The following is a 21,279-nucleotide window of genomic DNA, read 5'->3' on the forward strand; positions in this document are numbered from 1 at the left end:
AAAGCATGGATTTCTTCTCTCACCAAGTCAGTCTCCCCGCACGCAGCCACGGTGCGTAACGGTAAAACTCCCTCCGTCACACTACTCTTGTAGACTACCTAATTTGGTTCAAACCAAAACATAATCCATTGGTGTGATTATAATTGCTCGTTTCATGTCGTGGCTGTTCCAAGTCCAACTCAATCACAGCTGCTGTGACGCTTCGCAACGACGATGCGATTCTGCTCTTGCTTTTACCAACGCCAGGCACGTGCACACAGACATCAAACGGGGCTTGAGCCCCTTCCCTTTTAACTCATTTGCTGCCATTTAACAATACCTTCGTACTCCAATCCTGCCAAACTGTCTCCATAGACTTCCATGTAATTCATAGTGCACGGATCATGCACACCCATGCCTAGATAATGCACCACGTGTGTCCACATTGCTCACAGCTTTCAAACAAAAGAATCCGAATGGAAATCCGTTCAGGCATTCATGAGATAGCAGCCACTATGTTTTACACTGTTGTGAGCTTGGAGGTCTGCTACCTGAGTTGTATGGGGGTTGTATGGGGGTTAAACAAGCAATTTCGCGATCGCTATCATGCCTACTAACGTTTTTGGGGTCCAAAAAAATAAATAAATAAATAAATAAAAGAATTTTTTTTTTTTTTTTTTTTCAAAATGGCGGCCATTCTCGGGTTCCTCGGGCGTGGCAGGGAGGGACATCCCAAAATTCTCGGGTTCCTCGGGCTTGGCAGGGTATGAGTTAAGAGAGAATTGTCCACCAAAAGGCCCCTTTAGAAATGTCAGCCCCTGCCTCTCTTAACATTCTTTGCATGTCCCTGACCAACGCGGACCTGCACACAGTAAGGCGATAGAAGCGACTGTCTAGAATAAACAGCTTCGAAGTGCGAATGCTTCGAATTATTAGAATTATTAGAATATTCGAATTTATTCGAATCAACGGTGGATTTTGAAGGGAATATTCGAATGCCATTTTTGGCAGATTTTGACAGGCCTACCCCTGCTTTAATGTGCACTACTGTGGTTAGATATAGGATACTCTCACTCTCTCCCGCACACACAAAGCCAGGCTTTAGGCCTGTTTGTGGATCCGTTGTGTGCCCGTCAGCAGTATCTGCAGTGTGTCTGATCTCTGGTTGTCTGTCCCACTCCTCTTTCACAACCTCTGCCATGCTCTGTTGTCCTCTTTCATCCCTTCTGTCCTCTTTAGCCCCTTTTCGACTGCAGCTTTAGCACCACACCACACCAGACCACACCACACCGCACCACACTACACTGCACAACAATATCTACATTTTCCATTACACAAAAGTACCCCTAACGGTAAGAAACAAATTGACCCTTCTAACTGTGATTATAATACAATATAAATTTGTATTACAACTATCCTAAATTATAATACACTATAATGGATTATAACGGTGATTATAATACACTATACAGTATTAATATATTACTATGATAATTATAATACACTATAATAGATTATAATAGTGGTTATAACACAATAGAATCTATTATCATGTATTCCAACTAATATCCTGGTGGTGTAAATGCAAAGTCAGTGAGTGATCAGTCATTATAAAGTGTTTGGCCCTGTTTGGCCAAGCTCAGACCTACTGTAGATTGGACACTTTTTAGTACCACGTTTAGTACCACTTTCACACCACTCTACCCAGGTCCTTGTAGTGGAAAACCTGGCACAAGTGGGCGGTGTGGTGTTGGGCCAGTGGAAAATGGGCTTTTGACTTTTATTCCTTCCTCCCTCTCTCTCCAAACCTCTTTTTCCCCACTCTGTTTTTGAGCGGTGGTCACACCGTCTCCTATACGTGGCCGTGTGTGTGTCCGGCCGTCCGGCCGTCCGTCCGTGTCTGTATGTAGCCTCAAGGCTGCAGTACCTTTTCTGACCACACATGTTAAGGGAGGGGCGCTGTTGTTCTCTCACTCACACACACACACACACACACACACACACACACACACACACACACACACACACACACACACAGGGGGGAAGGGTGGGTCAGCATGTGTGGTCAAGTATTATTATTATTATTAACAAACTGAATGTTTTAGGGTCAAATAAATTAGAGTGTGTGAAGAAACTACAGCATTGTAAAGCACACTAACCCCGCTGCACCCACCCAGTAGTGCTGTTGCACAGCCTCCACGACCACCGCTCAGTTCACACGGGTGTGATTTTTCTCTTTGGTCTCTGTCTGTCTCTCTGTCTGTCTCTCTGTCTCTCTGTCTGTCTCTCTGTCTCTCTGTCTGTCTCTCTCTCTCTTTCGTCCACCAACTTACTGTCGTCCTTGTATCTTCATGTTCTGCCCCTCTCTTTCCACCAACCCATTTTCCTTTCACCTTCACTATTGGACTAAAGTAACTAACTACATTTACTTAAGTACAATTTTGAGGTATTTGTACTTTACTTGAGTATTTCCAAGTTCCAATACTTTTACTACTACTCCACTACATCTGTGATCCAAATATCGTACTTTTACTCCACTACATTTATTTGAAAAGTTGAGTTACTAGTTACTTTGCAGATATAAATTATAATATTATAAAACATACATTAACCACTTCAACCGCTATTTTATACCTGGCTATTTGAAAATAGCTGATCTACAAGCTCACAGCGCGTCGCGATGCAAGCTTGTAGATCTACTATTTTCAAGCATTCTGTGCTTTTACTTTTGGTACTTTAAGTACATTTTGATGCCAATACTTTCATACTTTTACTCAAAGTACACTTCGAATTCTGGACTTTTACTTGTAACGGAGTATTTCTACTGTATTGATACTTTTATTTAACCACTTAAGCCCCATATGGGAAGCCGGCTTCCCATAACCACAACTTCCCTTCACACAACTGTTCATTGGTCAATAAATCAATAGAGACAAAATCAAATTACAAGTTCAATGTTGATTCTGCTACAGGGGTCCTACAGCACATTATAATCAGCTGCCATTGTATTTTTCATCCATGCATTACTCATATTACATTATTATTACACATTATTTGTACTCGTTTTTTATCATTTTTCACCCTATACTTTTACATTACTAATATTACAGCACTACTCACTAAAACAGCTGTAGAGTTTATGTAGTTTGAAATGTATTCATACGATTTTGCCAAAATGCCTTTTTTTCTATTACTCACGCCATGGAAACTTGAGTTCAATGATATTTTTAGTTTTTTGTCGCATTCCTAAGACAAACATGTGAGTACAATGAATTTACCCCCTTTGATTCCGGATGGGGACCCAAATGATTCGGGACCCCATCCGGAATCAATGGGGGTAAATTTACTATAATCTCATTTTTGTCTTAGGAATGCAACATAAACCAACAAATATCTTTGAATTCAAGGCTTCATGGGGTGTGTAATTGATTGAAAATAAATAGTTATTTGGGTGAACTACTCCTTTAATGGACAATTTCTCTATTCACTATATATGTCTCCAATGAGGTCTTGAGTCTTTTTCACTATTCAGAATGCACATTTTCCATAGGCGGAGGTCTTTTTCATTCCTCTTTTCCCTAGTAAGTGATCACAGCATTACAATTTGGTAAGAGAAATGTGATGTTTTACATGATGTTTAGCTTACATTTGGTGGGTCAGGAGTAGCCACAATCATTGCAGTTCTATTTCATACCTCCTAACCGCCAGAGGCGGTGTATGAACACCGTGGATAAACATCACGCGCTTGCGCAGAGGTCGAATTCTAATAACAACATAGTCACCCGTGACCCTGTGTGCCTGTGCGTGAGCACGTACACTGCCTACATAGGCAGGACGCACACAAGGACCTCCCTCTTTCATCTTTTCGCCTAGAGCGCAGGTCGACACAGCAGATGCGTTGGAGTCTCGATAACCTAAACCTATATGGTACGGTGGGAGCTGCGGTTTTCGCCCTCCTAGAGACTACGTGGACTGCAAGGTTTACCCTGTTCAAGATGGGACGGAAAGCAGTACGGTAAGTAACGGCTGATGATAGCCAATTGCTAATATACTAGCGTCGAGAGTGGTTTTCGCTCCATAAAGCTAGTTGTATTGTATTGTGAGTTTGTGACCCACGTGTGTAGCACGTCTGCCGTTCACTATAGCGTCGATAGTGGTCTTCGCTACATAGCTATTGGTGAACCCTGCAAGGCAGCAGTGTGTTGGGTGTATGGTTGTTTAGCGATAGCGCTATTAGCCTAACCAGCGTGGGTCTGCGGCTAACGTTGGCATAGAGCGGTGTTCGCTCCACAAGCTAACGTTAACGGTCGCTTGTTTACAGCGTTGCACAGCACACGGTGCTGGCATTTAAAAGCGTGTAGCATAGAGAGTGGTCTTCGCTCCACAAGCTAACGTTAGCTGTCGCTTGTTTACAGCGTTGCACAGCACACGGTGCTGGCATTTAAAAGCGTGTAGCATCAGAGAGCGGTGTTCGTTCCTTCGCTACAGTTAAAGCTGCTATAATCACCAGTCATGCAGAACGCATGTGCCCGGTGCGCCGCCGCTTTGGATATGGAGGATGGTCATGACTGGTGCCCGCGCTGTCTCGGCATTGACCATCTGAGGCAAGCCTTGACGACGGAGGCGTGCACGAATTGCAGCTGCATGGCCTTGGATGCGAGGAAGGCACGGCTGGCGACGGCTGAGGGCAGGGACATGCCTCCATCAGGCATGCCAGTCTTGAGCCCAGTGAGGGGGCTTTCTAAGAGCAAGCGCTCCCATAGTAAGGACGCATTGGCCAAGAAGGCAGGCGCCAAGAAGGGCCGTCGTGAAACGGCTGGTGGGGAAGGTGCAGGGGCGAAAAAGGTGCGTCAGGAGGACCAGCAACCCCCGTCGCACACGGTGGACTCACTGGCCGCTGAGTTTGCTCAGATTAAGGCCCTGCTCTATAACCTGCAGCCCCGTACCCCTACCACCGGTGCTGCTACCGTAGGGCCCCAACGCCATGCTAGGCAGCTGGGCCTGGACCATGCTGCAGCATGGGCTGCTGGTTTGGAGGACGTCCTGTCTATATCGGCCTCAGACTCTCTCTTCACAAATGAGGTTTCATATCATGAGGAGCCAGTTGGAGAGACCCCTCGCTCTGAGTCGGGCTCACAGGGGTCAGGAGCAAGTACTGCTACTACTGCAACCAAGGAGGACCTTCAGCTTGCCCTGTCGCGGCTGGGCATTGAGGTCTCTACTGAAGGGCCCCAGCTTTCCAATGAATTCTTCAGGCATAGGCCGGATCCAGTTTTCTCTGTGCCGCCTTCGAGGGCTTTCATTGCGGAGCTGCAATCATGCTGGGCAGATCCCAGGTCTAATCGTCATCCATCGCAAGACCGCAGGGCCATGGGTGCCATGGCTGACGCGGCACAGTTTGGTTTGGACCATATGCCAGCGGTGGAGAATTCAATCGCTTCCCTGGTGGTGTCACCAGAGGAGGCCCTTAGTCAGGATCCTAAATGTCCACTGGCCCAATGCAGACTGACGGATGAATACATCACCAAGGCTTATGAGTCAGCAGCTCAGGTGGCGCGTGTGGGGAATTCGATGTCCCACCTTGTCCTGGCCCTGGACAAGTCTCTTGTGGCGGCGGGGGCGGATGCGGCAACACAGAGCCTGAGTGAGGCTTCACTCAGGGCCTTTGCATACATGGCTAAGGACCTGGGAAGGGTTATGTCCACCTTGACCTTGGCTCGTCGCCAGGTCTGGCTTGCTCAGGCCCCTGTGTCAGCGCAGTGCAGGAAGAAGCTCTGCAAGCTGCCTGTTGCCCCAGGCCAGATTTTTGGGCCCTCAGCTCAAGAGGCCCTGGACCGCTGCCTTGAGGTGAAGAAGTACAGGCGTCAGTTCGCAGACTTGTGCCGGGAACCCGCACGGCAGTCAAGGCGCACGGGCACTCAACGCTCAGCATCTGGTGGTCAGAGCGCTTCATCATCGGCGGCTAGAGACTCTTCGTTTCGGCACGACCAGCCCCAACGAGCGCCCCCACAGCCCTCTTTTAGGGAGCCCAGAGGTAGGGCTCCCAGGCGTGGGGGCGGCCGATCATCCAAATCATTCAAGGGCCGGGGGAGTCGAGCGTGACTCCCCCGACCCGGGCCCCAGCCGGTTCACCCCAGAACATCTAAGCCGCTGGGAAACCCTAACTTCGGACCCCTGGGTACTTTCCACCATATCCGGAGGATACAGGATTCAGTTCAGACGTCGGCCCCCAGCATTCACCGGGGTGAGGATGACCGTGGTCGACGATCCGCTGAGGTCTCAGGCCCTCAGACAGGAAATTACAGAGCTCCTAGTGAAGGATGCCATAGAGAGTGTACCTGGTTCAGCAAGGCTAAGAGGGTTCTACTCAAATTATTTTCTTATCCCAAAGAAGGATGGCACACTTCGGCCAATCCTCGATCTCAGGAATCTGAACCAATTCCTGAAGACTTTTCATTTCAAGATGTTGCGCCCAGTGGACGTTATCCAAGCTGTGGCAGCAAAGGACTGGTTCACCAGTATAGATTTAAAAGATGCTTATTTTCACGTGCCAATAGCACCAGACCACAGACAGTTCCTCCGGTTCGCCTTCGAGGGTCAGGCATACCAGTTCCGGGTCCTTCCGTTTGGCCTCTCTCTCAGCCCCCGGGTCTTCACCAGGTTCGTAGCGGCGGCGCTGGCCCCGCTCCAGGACAGAGGGATGCGGATTCTCCCGTACCTCGACGATTGGCTGGTGTGCGCGTCGACTCGAGGACAGGTACTCAGCGACACATCGGCCCTCTTGAACCATGTGGCGCAACTGGGGCTCACAGTGAACCTCACCAAGAGCTCCTTGACTCCCAGTCAGGAAACTGTATTCATTGGAATCGCCCTCAACTCCGTTTCAATGATGGCCTGCCCCTCTCCACGGCGAGTGGACAGCATCCTGGAGCTTGTGTCTCATGTGCGGAGAAGCACCACGCTCGAGTATGGACTGCTCCTCAGGCTGCTGGGTTTACTGATATCGGTATCCAGGCTTGTACCTCTTGGGCTCCTGTCAGTGCGGCCTCTGCAGGTGTGGGTCAACGGCTTGGGCCTCGACCCCGTGTGGGATCAGGAGAGTCTGGTGACGATCTCCAGTCATCACCGTCGGTTGCTGGAGCCGTGGAGGAGAAGGGAGAGACTGTGCCGGGGCGTGCCCGTGGGGGCACTACCCTCCCGCCGGGAGTTGGTGGTGACGGACGCTTCCCTGTCAGGCTGGGGAGCCTTATGGGAGCACAGGGCAGTCAGAGGGTGCTGGGGCCCTCAGGAGAGGCGACTACACATAAATGTGCTGGAACTCCGGGCAGTGTACTTGGCCCTCAAATACTTCCTTCCTGCCTTGGAGGGGAGGCATGTCCTTGTCAAGTCGGACAACGTAGCAACGGTGTACCACGTGAACCATCAGGGTGGCATCAGATCCAAGGAGTGTCTGCTGGAGGCCCAGAGGCTCCTCAAGTGGGCTTTTCCTCGCCTTCGCAGTCTCCGGGCAGTGCACCTACCGGGAGTCTGCAACCAGGCAGCGGATTTGCTGTCCCGTCAGGATCCTCCACCGGGGGAGTGGAGATTGAACCCGGCCGTGGTCCAACGGATCTGGGAAAAGTACGGCAAGGCAGAGGTGGATCTCTTTGCCTCAAGCGAGTCAACGCACTGCCAGCAGTGGTTCTCCCTGTCGGATCCAGCCTGTCCATTGGGACAGGACGCGTTCGCTCACCCATGGCCGCCAGGCCTCTTATATGCGTTCCCTCCTTTGCCCATGCTCACGCTGACACTTCACAGGATAGCCACAGGCAGTCACACAGTGCTGCTGGTGGCTCCTTACTGGCCAGGGAGGATCTGGTTCCCCATGATCAGGCGGCTTCTCATTGGAACGCCTTGGCCCCTCCCGTCGAGGCAGGATCTCCTGTCACAGGTGCAGGGCCGCATTTGGCATCCCCAGCCAGATCGCCTTCAGCTCCATGTCTGGCCCCTGAGGGGCCAGGGTCTCTGCTAGAGTCCTGCGATGAGGCAGTTGTCCAGACCCTGCTCAACGCTCATGCGCCCTCCACAAGAGCGCTTTATGCAAACAGGTGGAAGCTGTTCTGCAAGTGGTGCGAGTCTCAACACGAGGATCCGGTCAGGTGCTCTGTGCAGAGACTGCTACGGTATCTTCAGACGTTGCTGGTCAAGGGGCTCTCGTCCTCTACTATGAAGGTGTATGTTGCTGCCATCTCAGCTCGGCATGTGCTGGTGGACGGTCGGACGCTGGGGTCTCATCCGCTGGTCAGTCGATTTCTGAAGGCAGTGCTCAGATTGCACCCCCCGCACGTGGCTAGAGTGCCCTCGTGGGACTTGCCTATGGTCCTGGAAGCCTTATGTTCTCCGCCGTTTGAGCCGCTGGAGCAGGCTGGTCTCAAGTGGCTGTCTGCTAAAACCGCCTTTCTCCTTGCCATCACGTCTGCCAAGCGAGTAGGGGAACTCCATGCCCTATCTGTCGCTATGGACTGTTTGAGGTGGTCCTCGGATGGCTCTGGGGTTACCATGTGGCCCAACCCCTCTTTCCTGCCGAAAAGGATTTCAGCCTTTCACGTCAACCAGCCTGTCAATCTGACAGCTTATGCTGCGCACCCAGGGGCGGAGGGGTCGAGTCATGATGTGCGATTGTGTCCCATTCGGGCCCTGAGGCAGTACATTGACAGCACGATGGCGTTTCGGAAGTCGGATGCTTTCTTCCTCTGCTATGGAGGGCACAGGAAGGGACATGCTCTGTCCAAGCAACGTCTTGCTCACTGGATCATTGATGCCGTTTTGCAGGCTTATGAGCGGAAGGGGCTGCCGGCTCCTCCAGTGAAGTGCCATTCCACCAGGAAGGTCTCCACCTCCTGGGCGGCACTGAAGGGCGTGCCACTGATGGATATCTGTGCGGCGGCAACATGGGCTTCCCCCTCTACGTTCGCCCGCTTCTACCGGGTGAATGTTGCTGCCCCTCGACTGGTCCAGATGGCTGTGTTGTCGGCCTCCTCGACCTGTAACTGATGGTTGGTGAGTGCAGGTTCCTCGTGACCATGTTGATATACGTTATCCACGGTGTTCATACACCGCCTCTGGCGGTTAGGAGGTATGAAATAGAACGAGAGTTATGCATATAACTATGGTTCTATGAATACCGGATAACCGCCAGAGATGTCTGTCACTCGGAATCCCAGACGAAAAGATTTTCACGAGGGAGGTCCTTGTGTGCGTCCTGCCTATGTAGGCAGTGTACGTGCTCACGCACAGGCACACAGGGTCACGGGTGACTATGTTGTTATTAGAATTCGACCTCTGCGCAAGCGCGTGATGTTTATCCACGGTGTTCATACACCGCCTCTGGCGGTTATCCGGTATTCATAGAACCATAGTTATATGCATAACTCTCGTTTTGTGTCCACAACTGTTCCAATTTGGGCATGCATTTTGGGCTGATTTTTCCCCTGGACCCCCCTGGGGTTCAAATGGTTAAGTATAAAATGTGAGTACTTTTTACAACACTGACCTCCACTCTCCCCTCCATCCTGTCCTCCCCGCAGGTTTCTGTGTCTGAAGAACAAGACCAGCGCCTCCACGGTGTTCAGTACGTACACAGAGAAGCATCCGTCCATAGAGAAGGGTCCTCCGTTCGTTCAACCTCTCCTCAACTTCATCTGGTTTCTCCTACTGGCCGTGGACGGGTGAGGGGCCGCCATCATCTCCTTCTGCATTCACACCGCTCATGTCTAAGAGATCTTTGGGGGCTTTCATGACCAAAGAATCCTTTTATCATAGTTTACACAACAGCAGGGTTCCCCGATTAGTTTTCCCCAAAGGGCCGAATCATGTCTAGGGTACCAAGCAGAGGACCACAACATTGTGGGGGGCGACGGCGGCGTTCCCGCTACTCCAGCGACAGTTCAGATATCGTCGTTGTCGGGTGAAAATCGTGTATGTCCAAAACCGTTCGTTTTGCATTTATCATTTTAAAAACGATTTAAACTAGTGAAAACAGCCGATCTATAAGCACACAAACCCTTGCGGTGCGAGGCGTTGTGTGCTTGTAGATCTGCTGTTTTCACTACTTTTGTGCGACGGCCTCGTATGATGAAGCAGGGCTTTACTTTGCGAAAGAACGTACACATTTTGAGATACGAGATTTCCACCCGACAACGATATACTAGTGTTGTTGCTGCTCTTATACCACCATTATTACTGGGGTTGATGTGGGCCAGACAGTAGCCCCCCGCGGGCCGCAAATGGCCCACGGGCCGCCTATTGGGGAACCCTGCACTACAGTGTAGATCAGGGGTGGGCAATTATTTTTGGAGCGGTGAAAGCGCTCCCAATAGACAGGTATGTCCGTGGGTATGTCCCTGGGTGGGTGGGTGGCTGGGTGGCTGGCTGGCTGGCCGTGTCCGTAGCCTGGCAATACCTTGAGTGGCCACACACAACACACTAGTTAAAGGAGGGGCGCTGTTTTGTGCAGGCCAGGCACACTCACCACTCACTCACAGGCACAGTTTACAGTTTACAGTTTAGGCCTTTAGCAACACACACAGGGTATAGCTGCTCAGATTCACCGCTCCACTTCGAACCGAGGTTTGATTTTTTTTCAAGGGGCCACATGAACAACATAAAATATTGTGTGCAGTGCTCCCTGCTAGATGTGCTCCCCGCGAACTAAACACACAGCTTTACCTCCGACTAGTAAATAAATACTTAGCAGTCCAATTTTTGTTGAAAACCCGGCATTCGGCATCGACTTTTTTTTAGCCACTTAAGCCATTTTTGATGGGTAAGGTAAGGCAGGTCGTCTTGATGTGTGACAAGTCTGACCGCCTGCTTGTTATTGAGACAACAAACAATGATCACACACACATGCTGACGTACGCGTTGCGTCCATATGTATGTGATTAGAAAACCTCCAGTCCATGCATGAGGTAAAACTTGAAAATGTGTTTATTTTGTCATTTGCCGTTAACCCATTTAGGCCTAAAATTATTGAATGCTTTAACCGGTGAAAAATAGCAGATATACAAGCTCACAGCGCGGCACCGAGTGCCGCGCTGCGAGCTTGTAGATCTGCTATTTTTGAAAAAAGTCGTGAAAATGTGTGCAAATCTTTGAATATATGTATTTTCAAAGCAAACTTTTGTAACTCAGATTTTGCTTCTGGGGTGGTCCCTGGAACTAGGTATTTTGAAATGGGGGTCCGTGGCCAAATAAATATCATTTTGGGGGTCCTTCACATGAAAAGGTTTGAGCACCACTGACATAGTAGTCTCTCAAGAACAGACTGAGCTCCAGTTAAGTGAAAAGGACCTTTTCTTTGACGATGGCTGGCCAGATTGCTGACATAGAAAGATAGTTTTTTTTTTTCCAAAAATCTTAGGATTCAAAAGACACTTATAGAATCGTGTCAAAATTCGAATTTTCACGGTTTTTCAAAAATAGCAGATCTACAAGCTCGCAGCGCGGCACTCGGTGCCGCGCTGTGAGCTTGTATATCTGCTATTTTTCAATAGTTAAAGCATAAAATATTGCGTCATAATGTGTTCAGGCCTAAATGGGTTAACCCTACACGGGCCGGTCAGAGTGAACCAAAGGGCCCCTGGGCCACAGGGACTGGTGTAGATGGACAGGAAACAGTAGAGAGAGACAAGGAGAAACACAGAGATTGTTGGGAACGGGACTCGAACCTGCGATACACTGTCAGGGTGCTTAACTATAACCACGTCTAAGCTTGTTTGTTCAAACTGAAGAACCCTCCTGCAGATTTTACCTATTTTTCTTTGTTTTGTTTGTTAACTACTTAATGTTTTCCATTGCTGACCTGATTCCACCGATCCTTTTTGACAAGAAATGAATTTAGAATTTTAAACTCTTCTTGGGGATGGTATTATTTAGTTAGACGTGACCTGCTCGCTTTCACACTCGATCTGCTAGTCCATCTGGTTATCATAGCGTTGGAAAAGCACGTGACACGGCTTCATGAGAAACGTAAGGGGGAATAATAGGAAGAATTGGCTAGAGGGGAGATCAGATGAGACAACAGATGGGTGAGTGTGAATGGATACTGAAGATCTTCCAGTGTCAAGAATTTCACACTGAAAAGCATGACAATAAGACGAGGACCTGCACCGATGCAAAACAGGCAATGTTAGTTTTTACAAAACGACTAACACAAACATGTAAATGAAAACAGCATAAAGCAGACCTTTCATCAGAGCACCACATCATTGGTGCTGAGATGTAATTAACCCATTTAGGCCTGAACACAATATGACGCAATATTTTATGCGTTAAATATTAAAAAAATAGCAGATATACAAGCTCGCAGCACGGCACCGAGTGCCGCGCTGCGAGCTTGTAGATCTGCTATTTTTGAAAAATCATGAAAATTAGAATTTTGACCCGATTCTATAAGTGTCTTTTGAATCCTTCTAAGATTTTTGGAAAAAAAACATGTTTCTATGTCAGAAATCTGGCCAGCCATCGTCAAAGAAAAGGTCCTTTTCACTTCAACTGGAGCTCAGTTAGTCTGTTCTTGAGAGACTACTATGTCAGTGGTGCTCGAACCTTTTCATGTGAAGGACCCCCAACATGATATTTATTTGGCCACGGACCCCCATTTCAAAATATCTAGTTCCAGGGACCCCCCAGAAGCAAAATTTGAGTTACAAACGTTCGCTTTGAAAATACATATATTCAAAGATTTGCACACATTTTCACGACTTTTTCAAAAATAGCAGATCTACAGGCTCGCAGCGCGGCACTCGGTGCCGCGCTGTGAGCTTGTATATCTGCTATTTTTCACTGGTTAAAGCATTCAATAATTCTAGGCCTAAATGGGTTAAAGGAATACAGGCCTAATATGTTTCTAATTATCAGCAATTAATTGTCGGTTGATACCGACAACATGCCACTCTGACCAACATATTATAAACAATGGAAGCATATATCAGTCACAATTAGAACCAAAAAGGTCCACGAGACATGAATATAATGTCGATTTTTTTTTTGTCCAAACCGTATAGTCGAGCGCTGCTTATCCACAACTTTCCAACATCCCATCGTGCATTGCGCAGAAGTTGCACGGAGCTTCCGGCGCCGCAGCTGAGTGTGATCTACAAGCTCACAACGGTTGCGACGCGACGTGAGCTTGTATGTCTGCTGTTAACCGGAAGTGTGGTGCAAAAACATCTCCAGTAAATTCCCGCGGAAAGAGGTGGATAGAAAACCTGAAAAGTCCTCTTCTTTATTCATTCCAAGCGGATGCATTGGTTAAAGATAAAGGTTCCAACTTCTGTAGCTTCACACTGCAACAAGCGGTCAGTGTTGCTCACTCTGCTATATGAGATATTTGAGGTCCACAGAATCTGAGGTCCCGTCCTGTTGCTGCCCGGAAACAAGGGGGTTTAACAACATCATTGCAGTGTTCATTTTGCTGACTAAAACTATGACAAAAAATGTCTTTCGACTACCTTTTTTCCCTGACAAACGAAAAACTAAGCTGTGATGACTAAAACTAAGACTATTGACAATTTTGTCAACAAATAAAAAACAGACTAAAATGCTAGTGATGGATTAGGACTAAAATACGTTTTATGTTTGGGTGCGCTCTGAAAATAGCAGACCTACAAGCTCACTCTGCTATTTTCAGCATGCAAACAAGTGTGAAATCAGGCATTACAATGCAACCAAGGCCCGACAAAATCAACTGTAGATTTAGTCGACTAAAATATGACAACAACTAAATGACATTTTATTCGAAAGACTATGACTATAACAAAATGTGCTGTCAAAATGAACCCTGGCTCTTTGATTATTTGTCATCTTGTGATGCCTGTGTATGTATTGAACGATTCCAGGGGCATGTCATCAAATACCACGTAGTTGGATCCACATGTGATCAATTAGTTACAGTTGTGCCACTGCTTAGTTGCTGAGGCCAGGGTGTAACTTTGTTGGACTCCTTCATGTACTATTTATGCTGGCATAAATAGTACCATAAATAGTACATCATATTTTATGCCCTACCGTGTAGTAAGGCATTCACGAATACTGGTTTTAGTATTCGAATTATTCGACCTCAAAGTTTTTGAATAGTCGAATATTCGACAGGACTGGCCAAACTGTCAAATATTAGTAAGCAAGAGGCCAACATTGTGAAAATAGCAGACCTACATGCTCACAACACCTCGCGTTGCGAGGCGTTGTGAGCATGTAGGTCGGCTATTTTCACAATATTTAGTCCCCAGTTCAAATATGTTTATTTTGGGGGTCACGGCCTAAAAAGGTTTGAGAACCCCTGGTATAGAGCATTAACAAATTCATCCACCAGGGGCATTTGACAACTCATTCTTATGACTTCCTATCTAGCCAAGCTTAATAAACTATATATTTTTTAAAGAGAAAACAATAAAAAAATAAGCAAATATTTGACTTCGGTGAACAACTTCGAATAGTGACTTTGATATTTGAATATTCGAATATATGGTGAATGCCCGTCCGTGTAGGCTACATTCCCGCTGCAGCTTATCAGCTATACAACACAGGCTGATTTAGACCCTGCAGTGTATGATAAGGAATTGCGGCGGTACAACGGTGACAATTCCGATCAACAAGCTCACAGCATGTCAAAAGACTTCGACTGCAATTTGAAAACATCATAAGGACCTCTGGAATTCAATGCAACCGGTCTCACTCACTCTCAAAGTTTTGTTAGCCTATTCAAAGGACAAGAGGAGACGGATCGATTGTGAATAGCTAACGCTAACCTTTAGGCCAGGGGTTTTCAAAGTGGGTGACGGGGCACCCTGCGGTGCCGTGATGGCAGTCCAGGGGTGCCGCGAGACACTTGAAAATATATTTAGTATCATTTTAAACTTGAAGTACAAAGTTATTTTCAGTCAGTTCTTACCAAAGCTATTATCTCAACGTTTTCCTTGCAACATAATCACTAAAATATCGTCACTGTCGGGCAGAACCTCGTATCTCCAAGTTTCAAATGTGTACGTCTTTTGGTAAAGCAAAGCCCTGCTTCATCATACACGACTGTCGCACAAAATAGTGAAAACAGCCGATCTACAAGCACACAACGCCTCGCTGTGTGCTTGTAGATCTGCTATTTTCACTAGTTTAGTACATTTTATAGATGATAAATACAAAACGAACGGTTTTGGATATACAAGGTTTCCACCCGACAACGACGATATGCTATAAATATAAGGTGCTGGGAGTGAAAATTATAATAAAAAAAACGGCCCAAACTCTGGAAACTCGGGGTTGGCACAGGTAAGGTACCTATACAAACTCGGGGAAACTCGGGTTGGCACCATATGTGTTAATAATTACAAATATATTTAATAGAATAACCACATTTTTTTAGTCGGATATCCGAATATCCGCGCACATCCCTAAGTAGTACACAAACGTGTGTGTATCGCGGGAGTGAGCAAAGCAGTGAACTGCATGCAACAAGGTGCGCTGGTGTCCACGGGCAGAGCCACAGCAGACGGTTCTGTCTGTGATCCAAAATCTGTTCTAACGGTAATTACAGAGACAATTTCACCGAAATTTTACAAAACATAGTACTGCAGGGAAATGGAATGAAATTACTAGATGATAATGTTACATTTTGTTTTCAAGGCATTGTTTTCACTGGCCCCACTGGGCAAGTGCCTGGTGCATTCTGCTGGCCCGAACGGTTTAACTCTCAAATACCTGGAACGCACCGGAGTCGCGTTAGATTTTAACCACTTTAACCATTATTGTATGCTTTAACCTTAGAAAAATAGCAGATATACAAGCTCACAGCGCGGCACCGAGTGCCGCGCTGCGAGCTTGTAGATCTGCTATTTTTGAAAAATCATGAAAATGTGTGCAAGTCTATGAATATCTTTGACCCGATCTTTGACCCGACTTCTAAATCCTTCCCCTAAATCAGTGGTTCTCAAACTTTTTCATGTCAAGGACCCCCAAAATTACAGGTATTTACCCACGGACCCCCATCTCAAAATATGTTGTTCCAGGGACCCCCCAGAAGCAAATATTTGATTTACAAATGTTCGCTTTTAAATAGATATATTCAAAGACTTGCAAAGAAAAATCCTGATTTTTCAAAAATAGCAGATCTACAAGCTCACAGCGCGGCACTCGGTGCCGCGCTGTGAGCTTGTAGATCTGCTATTTTTCAATGGTTAAAGTAGTCAATAATCCTAGGCCTTAAAAAAGTACATCCGGACTAGGGCTGCACGGTTTTGGGAAAATATCTAATTGCGATTTTTCTGACTAATATTGCGATTTTATTCGCGATATTTATATATTTATTTTAAGGTCGGATAAGTGATAGTTTTTTGGTTAAAACAAAAAAAAGATTGTCAAAAGGTTGATATAATAAATTATTTTAACCAAATAAAATCACTTCACTACCTTAAGTCAAGCTTCCGAAATTTGGCAATCATGCAAATGGTTTGATTCAGTTCAGTTAGATTTTCAAAAGATTCCCTTGTATTTTGCTTATTAGCAATATAAAACATTTTTATATTCAGAAAGATCTCAGTAATGGTGTTATCTGCCTCACTATTGTCAAATGCTCCCTAAGACACACCATAAGTTTCACATTTGTGCAGGGGACGGAGGAGGGGAGCCACCGTCACACAGAAATCACTTTTGCGATTATTATGCACCTTTGCGATTTGCTAATTGCGTGGTTCCAAATCGCGATTTCAGTTTAAAAACTATTAAATGTGCAGCCCTAATCCGGACTATTTATATTGTAGGTCCCTTACCATTCTCTAAGACTGTACTAATGTATTATGTTTATGCCTTGTCTGATCCTGGATTCATTTAGAGGGGGGACTCATACTATTTGATTTTAGGTGGTCATTGTCAAATGTTGGGGCATTAGTATAGCTAGCCTACCCGTTCAAAGATATGAGCTCTGAAATGATGTGCAGTGTGTGGGTTATGGGGTGTGCACTGTGCACACAGTATATGAGGGATGGAAAGTAACTTTAACTGGTGCTTACATGATAATATGTAGGAGCGTCAATGTAAGAAATACCCGTTTCGTTTAATGGCTACAGAGATACTGTGTACCGATCTGCATGATATTTGGACAACATCTGTAACAGGGCCAGTCACCAGCCACTGAGGAGAAACGCTGTTTCAGACAGACAGATTTTTGGAAAATTATATGTTTGATATTTGGTGCCGATAGTTTTTTGTTTTGCAAGGTTAGACATGGACACCGACATACAAATTTGACATGGACCTACAATCTTCTAGACAGGTCTAAACATTGTTTTTATTCAGTATAAATGAATAAGCTTTGTGTCTGTGTTGTCTCACCTAGGGGGAAACTAACAGTCTTCACAGTGCTGTGTGAGCAGTATCAGCCCTCTTTGAAGAGGGACCCTATGTATAATGAGGTGAGGTTTAGCCTTTGTTAATATGAATAATGGTGTGTTCATTTAACTCTGATGGTGTACAAAATGGAAACATTTATACTGAGGGCTTTGCTGTGTAATTAATAATTTAAACCCAATTATCTGTTTTATTATTATGACAAAGTATTGCTGGACATTTGCTTGAACGTGATTTAGAGAATCTGTTGGAACCTGGCCCTGCAGAAAATACATCCGCTTTGTTCAGAAGATGCTGTTGTAAACATCGCAGTGTCAGTATTTGAGTGTTTTGCAGGCATTGACACTAAGGCTTGCCCACCTGCCCCCGGCAGGTAAATAAAACTTGGGGCAGGTGAAGTTTGCTTTCAGGTTGCCCGACAGGGCAAGTGCTCATTTGAGAGGGGACACGACCATCTATAAACACACCAGATATCGGTTTAAACACCTGAACGTGGCCATAAAAAAATATATAAAATGGCGAAGTGTGAAACCATAGCAACCATAACTACCTAGGTATTTGGATTTGGAGGTATTGAGGTATGATTCAACATTTTTATTGAGTTAAATTGAGCGGTAATTAAAATCTTACCTATCATTTTATAATGGACGATTTACTTTTTGGGCAAGTGTACATGACCTTTGGGCAAGCAGAACATGACCTGTACTTGCCCGACGGGCAAGTGCCTCTTAGACCTTAGTGTCAACCCCTGGTTTTGTATCCTGTGGTAGGGCATTACTCGACTCAGTAAAAAGTTGAGTTGAAGTCGACTTTATCGTTTGATGACGTCATCACATCACACACGACCCCCCAATTATTTTGGGGGGTCCCCAGATGATTAACTTAATGCGCAACATTGTTTTCGCACTCAACTGTAAACAAACCAACATAAAGTATAGAGGGTATCTTAACAATTTAAGGACTTTTTAATACCTCTAAAATGACAAATTAAACATTGTCCAAATTGTCAAATATATAGAGGCAGAAATTGTGAAAATAGCCGATCTACATGCTCAAAACGCCTCGCATCGCGAGGCGTTGTGAGCATGTAGATCTGCTATTTTCACAATAGAAATTAAAGTTTTTTTTTTTTTTTTTTTCAACTTCGACTTTCGACTTTCTCTGGTGAGAGTCGACTTGTGTAATGAAGTCGACTGAGTCGACTTGTGGACTTTTTCGTCAATGCCCTATTCCGTGGTAGTTTTCATTTTTACAAATTGTGTGACGTGTCACTCTTGTGGTTGTCCCCAGTATCTGGACAGGATAGGACAGGTGTTCTTTGGAGTTCCACCCAAACAGTCCTCATCATATGGTGGACTGCTAGGTGAGTGGACTCACTGTTTGTGTTTGTTTGTGTGTGCTATAAGCAGGGCAGTCACAGTTATTACATAACCGTCTAATCGCAATTATTTGACATAATCGTGATTATTTGATATAATCGTTTCCATGTTGAAAAACTTTCATATATATATTTTTTAAGTAAATATTTTTGGAAATGGCAGATCTACAAGCTCACGACGCGTTGTCAGCTTCTAGGTCGGCTATTTCCACCATCAATGTACTTTTTTAAGTATAAAGTTGTCAAATATGTCAATAGTTTCTTTGTATATTTAGGTTATGTGTCATATCTGCCATGTGCAACTTCAAAGCCTAAAAGCCAAACAGAAATGGGATTGTCAACGACAAAACACAATTAAATCGTCTAATCGCAATTATTTGACATAATCGTGATTATTTGATATAATCGTTTCCATGTTGAAAAACGTTCATATATATATTTTTTATATTTATTTTATATATTTATATTTTTTTATTTCATAAGTAAATATTTTCGGAAATGGCAGATCTACAAGCTCACGACGCGTTGTCAGCTTCTAGATTGGCTATTTCCACCATCAATGTACTTTTTTAAGTATAAAGTTGTCAAATATGTCAATAATTTCTTTGTATATTTAGGTTATGTGTCATATCTGCCATGTGCAACTTCAAAGCCTAAAAGCCAAACAGAAATGGAATTGTCAACGACAAAACACAATTAAATCGTTAATCGCAATTATTTGAGTGACAATTAACCGTCATGTAAAATGTCATAATTGTGACAGCCCAGCTATAAGTTGCATGCGTAAAGTTTTGCTTCACGCATGTTGCAAAAAACAAATGTATCAATATTTATTCCAAAATGTCGCACGATCCCGATGGCTAGCAGTGTGTACAGAGCATGTCAAAAGTGAAGGACCATCAACACCAAACACTATAGCTATTAAGTGTACTTTATTTATTTATTTATACATTTTAAATACTGTTTCCTTTTGATGTGCCTGTATCTGTGATTTCCCCTTTTCATTTTAGTGATTTTCTAAACTGTGTGTGTGTGTGTGTGTGTGCGCGTGCGTGTGTTGCCAGGTAACCTGCTTAACAGCCTGATGGGTTCGGGCGAGGAAGAGGAGGGTGAGGAAGCACAGGAGGACAGCAGCCCCATAGAGCTGGACTGAGAGGACTGGAGAGGAGAGGAGCTCCACTCCCCTTACACCTCCTCCCCGACCGCCCCACCCTCCTGCCTACCATTTCGAACTTTGACCTTTGCGCCGCCCTGCCCTCTCCTCCGAAACCCACCCACCCAACCAATCAGAAAGCAGAACAAACATTAGGCCGGCCAATAAGCACCCCTCTCTCAGCACTGCCCTGGACTGACCGCGCCAAAACTGCAAACTCTTCCTCTTCAATGATGATGACTATTATAATAACTACGGAGTAATATTATATATTCTTTCTTTTTTTTTTGTTTTGTTTTAATCTTTTTCTTTTTTTGGCGGGTTGTTTGTTTGGGGGATGTTCTCTCATTCTCTGTGTGTGTGTGTGCGTGCGTGTAGGGCATTTTGGTTTTAAGTGACCTGGATGGGGGGAAAAAAAAAAAAAACGTGTCTTTACTTTTCTTCCTTGGTTTATTTTCCACTTGATTCTTGGACAAAGACTCACCCTAAACAAACTAAATATCGTCGTTGTCGGGTGAAAAAAACCTTGTATTTCCAGAACCGTTCGTTTTGCATTTATCATTTTAAAAATGATTTAAACTAGTGAAAACAGCCGATCTACAAGCACACAGAGGCGTTGTGTGCTTGTAGATCGGCTGTTTTCACTACATTTGTGCGACGGCCTTGCATGATGAAGCAGGGCTTTACTTTGCTAAAGAACGTACACATTTGAAACTCGGAGATATGAGGTTTCTGCCCCGACAACGACGATGTGTTTCATGAAGCAGCCAAAATTCGATCAGGCACTCTTTTCTTCTCCCTGTCATGAGTGGAGGGGTTAATTGTTACTCAAAACTCCTCCCAGTACAGTACAATACAGTATGTGTTGGGGTGGCAACATTTATGTCAACATTACCTGAGACAAATAAACAGTCTAAGTCCATATTTTAATTTTTTTGAATATATATCTTTTTTTGATTTACCAGACTGTAAGCCACAAACTAGTCGTTTTTAATCTGTTAAATTGTTAATGCAATCCCCCCTCATTTTGTTCAATTGTCTGTTTTAATGTTATCTGCTCCCTTTGTCTGCTGAATATTGCTTGTACGGACCCACACACTGTTGGAGATATACTGTTTTTTCCACTTTCCATAAGTATTATGTCTTATAATTCCTAATATGAGTTAAGTAAAAAAAAAAAATCTAATTCAACAAAATGAGGGGGGGAGTGCATTAAGACTTTAACAGATTAAAAACTTCTAGTTTGTGGTTTAGAGTCTGTTAACCCATTTAGGCCTAAAATTATTGACTGCTTTAACCAGTGAAAAATAGCAGATATACAAGCTCACAGCGCGGCACCGAGTGCCGCGCTGCGAGCTTGTAGATCTGCTATTTTTGAAAAAAATGTTTG

General features: G+C 45.2%; 1 protein-coding gene across 1 annotated transcript in view; it reads left to right on the plus strand.

Moving 5' to 3' along the window:
• Positions 1 to 19,961, plus strand: part of get4 (guided entry of tail-anchored proteins factor 4) — a gene marked incomplete at its 5' end in the record, with an annotated part of 33,199 nt that extends 13,238 nt beyond the window's left edge. Inside the window, 4 exons of the mRNA XM_080747968.1 lie at positions 9,546 to 9,686; positions 17,348 to 17,423; positions 18,649 to 18,721; positions 19,801 to 19,961. Of these exons, the coding sequence (XP_080604094.1) occupies positions 9,546 to 9,686; positions 17,348 to 17,423; positions 18,649 to 18,721; positions 19,801 to 19,889 (379 nt within the window). The 3' untranslated portion in view covers positions 19,890 to 19,961. The remainder of the gene's footprint in view (positions 1 to 9,545; positions 9,687 to 17,347; positions 17,424 to 18,648; positions 18,722 to 19,800) is intronic.
• Between the last annotated feature and the right edge of the window lie 1,318 nt (positions 19,962 to 21,279).

This window comes from Nannobrachium achirus, assembly GCF_963921795.1.
Source record: "Nannobrachium achirus genome assembly, chromosome: 18".
NCBI lineage: Eukaryota > Metazoa > Chordata > Actinopteri > Myctophiformes > Myctophidae > Nannobrachium > Nannobrachium achirus.